Consider the following 7,505-nt stretch of genomic DNA (forward strand, 5'->3'; position numbering starts at 1 on the left):
AGTCGGAGGAAACTACTCCACCGATTAGAAGAAAGAAGAAATGCCCAAAGCCGGTCAACCAGTAATCTTCATTCATCACACGCTTTTGACCTCACTCTCCCCTTCTCGTTCCATTCACGCGGATCCTACTTTTTCCTGTCAACGAAGTCGCACCACAGCTTGTTTCTGTCGAACGTCAACACTAATCGTAAAGGCAGTCGATGAAATCTGACAAGGGCAACAGCCATCACTAATATTTGTCCAATGGCCGATGGGCGGAATTGATTCGCGAACGACAACTCCATCGGCCTAACTCGTAGAACACCAGCAGCACAGCATCTGCTCGCATGCCGCGCTTGTACTCGAGCTTCTTTTCGCTCTCTCTCTCTCTCTCTCTCTCTCTCTCTCTCTCTCTCGCTGATGAAGTACACGGACGTTGTTCATTGACCGGAGGACTTCGGACTCGTCTTCTCCACCGCAAGCTGTTGGGCATTAGAAATCGACCGGAGCATGGGACCGAGAGGAAGGAGACAAACCTCTCCGTGCCTCACACCCTGTGCTGATTGGTGGGATCAGTGCTGTTGACATGACCCCAACACTGAGTCCAGTTCATGGACTTGATTGATGCCCCTTTCCTTCTTTCTATTCTGCTGCAGAAAGGGATTCTTGTTGACCAGCGTCCTAATAAAACACTGAGCTCCTCTGGATCCTTATACATTCTGATTTGGAAGGACTCGGAAGATAAGAAAGCCCCCACCTTTGCCCTTCCCCACCTTCCGCACAAGTCCAACCTTGCACCCACTACTAGCGTGTTCCAACTCCACCATTTGGTCTTCTCCTCCGAGCACCCTTTTCCACTATATTCCTGCTCGTGATAGCACTTTGTGGACCATTTCCAACCTCGCCGTATCCTCTCTGCCTCGCCAGCTCACACCTCCTCCTCTCTTTACCGCTCGCTTTTTTGTGCTTTGGCCTTCTCACACTTGCTCCCCCAACCAGGCAATTCTGACACCTTCACCTGGAGCATCTCCTCTGCTCGACACTTCATTCATCCTCTTCCATTCCAGGTCTGCGGTTTCCAGCATCGTCATCCGGGAGGTCTGCGACTTCGTGCCTGAATCCTTTAAGCAAAGTCCCCGTTGACTTTGTTTCATCCATGTCCCCCAGGCCTTTTAGACTTTGGAGTTTCTCGTCTCCACTCAGTGATTGAGTCGTTCTCGTAACTTGTATTTAGCTCGCTCTGGTCTTCCTCCTCTCTCGGGTTGTCTCAGATTAGTGTCACCTTGCCATCTTCCATGGATCACCGTGGCTTTCCACCCCCACTCGGTCACCAACCCCCTCCTCCGTCTCCTCCCTCCTCGGACGCCAGCTTCCCCATCCTAGCTATATCCATCCTTGGCATCCTCACCACGTCCATCCTCCTCCTCAGCTACTACGTCTTTGCGGTCAGATGTTGCCTCAACTGGCGCCGGTCCGATGTCGTGGGCCGCCTCTCGCGTTCACGGCGCCGTCTCGACGACCGACTGATGGCCTACTCGACCGTCACCGAGAGCCACGGCCTCGGTGAGTCGGAAATCCGGGCAATCCCCACGCTTCGATACCGCAGAGGGGGCGACGGCGCGGGGAAGACGTCCTTCCACGAGTGCGCTGTGTGCCTGAACGAGTTCCAAGAAGAGGAGAGGATTAGGCTGCTGCCGAACTGCTTCCATGTCTTCCATATAGACTGCATAGATACCTGGCTCCAAACCAACGCCAATTGCCCGCTCTGCAGGTCGAGCATCACCACAGCCGCGGCACCTGTTCCGCTCGACCAATTCACGGCCTCGGCTCCACATCAGGACCCTCGTCGGAGTGGTGATATAGTGATCGATATCAGAGACGACGATAGCGACCCGCAGGCCCAAGCGGTCACTGCCACCGACGCCAATACCAATCCTTCGCGGTGGAAGTCGGAGCAGAGGGTCGGGCACAAGAGGGGGAGGAAGGTCCATCGTCACGGAAGCATGGGGGACGAGTGCATCGACACGAGGGCCAAAGACGGGCAACTCCAGGTTCAACCCATGAGAAGGTCTTTCTCCATGGACTCTTCGAGCGACAGGCAGCTCTACATGGCAGTCCAAAAGATCATGCGCCAGAATCCACACTTCCTAGAAGCCACCGGCGGAGAAAGCAGCAGCACTTCCGGCAGAATCCGGCGGTCGCTGTTCTCATTCCACCGGCACTCGCGCAGTGCTGTCCTTCCGGTCCAAATCGAGCAGTAATCATCCCAAATCAGCGGCAACTTCGATCCCATCCTACTCCCTCCGAAGGTGATGATGTCCATGGACACGTAAAACTTGGAGTTTTCGAGTACAACATGATTGATGATGATGTTCTATGCCATCACGGCTAGCATCATAGCTAGATTTGGATGTAAAATTTCACCCTTCTGTTCTAGAAATAAATTATTATTATTATTATTTTTGTTTCAAGAATGGTTTTTTTGGGAGAGGAAGACAAGATATGGAAGCTTCCTACCTAAGACAGCTCCAAAAACAGTGTGTGCTCCTATCTGATCCTAACAATTGCATTGCGGAAGCATCCAATTCATAAAGCACTTCATCTGGGGATTCAGATCTCCATTACAAAAATATTTGGGGTGACTCACTTCCACGTAGCTAACATGTGTTTCAGTTGATGATCTAACGATATATAATTTAATCGATGAAAAATCTATCCATCATTATCAATCAAACTTTTTAGAGATTAGGTGGATCTTTAATGCCTTCGGGAGATCCTCAAAGAGTATGTGTCGTTGAGATGTGCTTCACCATCAGCTGTAAACCTGCCCCGATGCAGCAGGTGACGGTTGGGTGACAACTAGAGACTCCTTCCCCTCACAGAAAGGGCGTTAACCAAAACATGTCATCCATCTTTTCGTCATCAGGGAAGAGGGGGATGGATTCATTGCCAACCTAATAATTCCATTGTTTTGTTGATAGGCAGTTCAACCAACGACCCAACCTGCGGCCACCAAGAACGCGAGGGGAAGAGATCGCTACTGTGGGGAACGAGTAGCGTTCGCTGTTCTCAAGGCACATTCGCCATCATCAGACATGAAAGTGGAAAACGGACGGAAAGCGAACTCCCACCCTACACTAAAACAAGCGATGGAGATGAAGGCACGCCAACCAACCTAAAAGTACAAGACAAGGCCAGAAGAATCCCACACTACAATGAGCGATGGAAATAATGACACTCTGCTTCTAATTTAATCTTCGGAACCAGGTGGGGTTGGGTGGTACTGACTCCTAATCACAATAAAACAATTAATCAGATGATATATTTAGCACCAATTTTTTATTTTTATTTTCAAAAGTACCAATTTTTTTTTTTTTTTTTTTTCAGTTTTATCCTTATATTTTATAATACTATAAATATGCTTGTCTTTCTCTATCCTTATTTTTTATAATACTATAAATAATCACAAAGGTTCGTTGTCTCATAGAGACATTAAAAGTTTCTGTTGGTCACATTCGTCGTATTTCCTATCCTGAGGCTTGATTTGTCGCTCTTTACTCTCCTCATCGTAAGGTCACATCCGTTTATTATTTCTATCACTTTCACCTCTGCTCCCAACGTCATCTCCATCTATACCCCCAATGATATTTATGAAATTAAAAAATAAGATATTATCTAAAAAATAAAACATGGGCACCTATTAAAAAAATATTTATATCACAAAATACGTCGCATAATTTAGTTGGTAAAAATTTTGATAACTTATTATAAGATTTCGAGCTCGAATCCCATCACTTACCCTTTGGAAAATTAAGAAAAAGAAAAAGAAAAACGGCTCATATCACTAATGCAATCAATCATCTCTGTCTTCGATACTGATCTACAACAGGGGAGACAATACGTCCACATCTGTCTGTCTACCCAAATTTAGCACCACCATGCGACGCCCAAAAGCGCTTCCAGAATGCAGCTGCCGGCAGCACTAAGTTCGCGGTTGTCAAGCCGAGCTCACGAGGTGAAGGGTGGAGGAGGTGGTGATGATACGGTACAACTGTGACCCTGCAACTGCCTTGGGGTCCTGATGAGGATTGATCAGGACACTGGAACTACATTGCAATCCATGTCTCATGTCGTACCTTCCCGTTGTTCTGTTCGATCACCAGCAGCAAACTCAAGTCCTCATCGGAAACCTTTTTCCGTTCCCTGATGCATGAGATCTCGAGGAACCAGTCATCCGGGACCTTTCTGCCTGCGAAACATGTATTTTCTGATGAAAACCGACAAGTATTCCTAACCAAACTCAAAAAAGCAGCTTTCTGGTGGCTCTCCCTTTCCCTGTTTCCTCTTGGATTGTCTCCTTCCCTTCCCATCCCCCTCCCCCTCCCCCTCCCCACACACACCAGCTGTGGTGGTAGTCGTTCGACCATGGGATGCACACATGCTGCGAGGACCCCCACTTGCTATTGCTACTACACTACAGTGGGCAAATTTTAGGAACAGCTGAGCCTCGATTTGAGAAGGTCTCTTTTGATACTTTTGAGAAACTTGATGTGATATTATAGGTTAGATGCATTCGGGTTGAGGCACGTGGAGTGGAGGACACAGGGCTCTGGGAGACATTTGCTTTCTTCTCCTCTTTGTTTCCTCTCTGATCAACTTATATATATATGTATGTACAAAAAAAAAAAAAATCATTAATAAGATTAAAGAAAGAAGGGAAAGAAAGTAGAATAAAATAAATTAATGAGCTTCTACATTTAGGTCGCATTGAATCTGCACAAAACATACACAACAGAGCTGGAATTTTGGAAGTGATTCCATGATTTCTGTTCATAAGCTCACAGAGAGATAAGTTGGCAGCCATAGATGATGATGGCATGGGAACCAAAGAAAAAGTTTGATGTCACCAGTGAAGATGATTTTGACAAGCAACTTTCAGGACAGGGAGTACAGAGTCTTGAAAAAGTGGCTTTAAAAAGAGAAAGTTGGACTAGTGGACCGATTAACAATGGCATCAATAGTTTTCCATCTTTCCATCAAGAATGGTTTTCTGACCTTTTTTAATTTATGAACTCTAAATTAATTTAGTCTTGCAAAAAAAATTTATATTCGTTCCAGATAATGTGCATTGCCAGTCATCTTCAATCTTTAATGTGAAGCTCAAGTCCATAACACAACCAGTGTAATTAATCTACGAGTCCCTGCCATTGCCACCGATAACAAACACCACCTTGTAATCCTCTGTGCACCTGTAAGAAGATCTCCAACAGCAGGTGCGACCTCAGGAATTGAGACAGGGGAGAGCTGTTCCTGCTTTAGAGTCTGACATGAAAGCAAAAGTTTGGGGTAATTCATGTACTCTCTCAACTTTTCTCAACTTGTAGGCATTTGGTAAGCAGCATGTTGCTTTACAAGCCTTTTTCATTTCCCTCACTCTACAACTTCAACCAGCACATGATGGTGAAAGCATTTGTATAAACTAGCATTGCCTTTGTCTCCAGAATCAGCCTTTCCTCTCCGGTTAAGTGGCAAACAAACTTACATGACCGGAGCCATGGCAAAGATATCATAATGATTCACCTCACAGCCAAAACAAACCAAAAAAAAGAAAGGGTCAGCTAATGGCTACCGCGAAGAGATCGAGGCCTTCCTACCCTGATTTCCTACTACATAGTTGCAAGAGATCAAATCCAACCTGCACAATCCTTGGTGTTAAAGCTTGGAGTTTCCTGTCGTGAAGTGTGTCATTAAACCACCACATTTGTGGAGCGTAACTAATGAAAAGCCTATATCTATCGAAATCTGTTGCTTTATAAGCAACAGGGAGAACAGTTCCTCATTAGTATCTTAATCTGACAAAAGATGCTACGGTTAGTATCTTAACCTTTACTGGCTTTGCTTGCTTCCCATGCATCTTTTCTTGGTGTTAATGATCCACTAATAGATTCACAGTTGAGATCGCCCCCAAGCAAACAAATCGACTGATCGAGCAAGCAAGAATATTATGGGTCAGTGTTACCTTCTTTGCCGTTCGAGGCTCTTGGGGATGGAATCTCGGACAGGGTTGTAGAACTCATGATGAGGTGAAAGGAAGGGATAGGGCATATTAAAGAAAGGAAATCTGCAGCCCATGAAGGAGACCACTGCAAATTAATTAGTCATTGCGGCCACCTTGTTCTCGTGCTTATAAAGGAAGGGAGGTGATGATCGAGTTCACAGGGTAAGAGCGAAGCGGGAAAGACGAGAGGAATATGACCGGGTTTGGCTCCCCATGCGGTGCATGCAAGTTCCTGAGGAGGAAGTGTGTCAGGGGATGCGTCTTCGCCCCGCACTTCTGCCACGAGCAGGGAGCTGCTCGGTTTGCTGCCATCCACAAGGTCTTCGGAGCCAGCAATGCCTCCAAGCTCCTCATGCACCTCCCTGTCAGCGATAGGTCCGAGGCTGCTGTCACCATCTCCTACGAAGCTCAGGCCAGGCTCCAAGACCCTATATATGGCTGCGTCGCTCACATCTTCGCTCTCCAACGACAAGTGAGTAGTCCCAAGCTTATCGGGATTCGAGGAAGAACTTACACCACTGCATGCAATGGCAGGCTCTGTAGAAATCTACTCGTAAAAGAGATGCTTACAGCTTCCTTATTTTGCAGGTTGTGAATCTGCAAGCACAGCTGGTCTCTTTAAAGGCACAATCTGCTCAAGCTTTCGCCGATGGATCTTTGTCTCAGGAAGACAGCTTGAACCACCAGCTCCTCGACCAACTTCAGCTGGATCGGGAAGCAAGGATGAGGCATGCTTTGGTTTCAGATTCGCCATTGAGCACCGAACGCACTATGTATCACGACAATGGCCTTCTGGACTCGAGCTCATCCCTGCTGCCTTCTCCACATGGTGTTCCTCATTCGTACATGGGGGTCGACGATGGCATCTTCTTCGGCACCGATGAAGACATGGAGAATGCACTCGTGACGCAAACGGTTGGGCGGAGCTCGGCGGATCACAACATGGAGGATCTTCGATCGGTAGCTTTTGCTCATCTTCGTCATGTATGAGAAGGCTGCACGTGAAGAAGAGTTGTAATCCGTACAACTTTTCGTCGGGAATTTTGTTGCTTCGCGTTTCGCTTTGATGCTGTGATGAGATGGAGACGAGGAACGATGAGCTCGTCGCTTGACGTTGATAGAAGATAAGATTTTCCTAACTATACGAGGAAATTTATCATTCTGTTGAGGAAAATCCTCTATTCTGTTAGGGAATCCTTCCTCCTAATTTGTATAAATAGGAGAGGGAACATGTTAATAGATTCAAGCTAAAGCTATTTCATTTCTACAATAAAGCTTCTTCAATTATTGTTCTTATCTTCTATTATTTTTATCAGACGTCAGGGGCTTGCGTGAGAAACTCTCGGAGTGACTGAACCATACCCGCATTGATTCCAAAGGATTCGAATGTCAAACCCGCATCCGATAATAGACGAAATATATATATAGGGTCAATTTATCTCGACAAACCCACTGTTGGTGTAAACAA

The 7,505-nt window shown here is 46.4% G+C and overlaps 2 protein-coding genes across 2 annotated transcripts; both read left to right on the top strand.

Moving 5' to 3' along the window:
• Positions 1-679: 679 nt before the first annotated feature.
• LOC103973397 (RING-H2 finger protein ATL16) lies at positions 680-2,438 on the top strand. The gene has a single exon (XM_009387950.3). It carries the CDS (start codon positions 1,275-1,277, stop codon positions 2,238-2,240), a length of 966 nt encoding a protein of 321 aa, XP_009386225.2. The 5' UTR covers positions 680-1,274; the 3' UTR covers positions 2,241-2,438.
• Positions 2,439-6,230: 3,792 nt separating this feature from the next.
• LOC135636264 (LOB domain-containing protein CRL1-like) lies at positions 6,231-7,046 on the top strand. Its single transcript, XM_065147906.1, has 2 exons — positions 6,231-6,509; positions 6,626-7,046. The coding sequence occupies exons 1-2, from the start codon at positions 6,231-6,233 to the stop codon at positions 7,025-7,027; spliced, it is 681 nt and encodes a 226-aa protein (XP_065003978.1). The 3' UTR covers positions 7,028-7,046.
• Positions 7,047-7,505: the final 459 nt, after the last annotated feature.

Source organism: Musa acuminata, chromosome BXJ1-3, assembly GCF_036884655.1.
Source record: "Musa acuminata AAA Group cultivar baxijiao chromosome BXJ1-3, Cavendish_Baxijiao_AAA, whole genome shotgun sequence".
NCBI lineage: Eukaryota > Viridiplantae > Streptophyta > Magnoliopsida > Zingiberales > Musaceae > Musa > Musa acuminata.

Coding starts and splice junctions, on each gene's coding strand:
- LOC103973397 (XM_009387950.3), top strand. CDS start 1,275: ATGGATCACCGTGGCTTTCCACCCCCACTCGGTCACCAACCCCCTCCT.
- LOC135636264 (XM_065147906.1), top strand. CDS start 6,231: ATGACCGGGTTTGGCTCCCCATGCGGTGCATGCAAGTTCCTGAGGAGG. Junction 6,510..6,625: donor TCTTCGCTCTCCAACGACAA/GTGAGTAGTCCC, acceptor CTTATTTTGCAG/GTTGTGAATCTGCAAGCACA.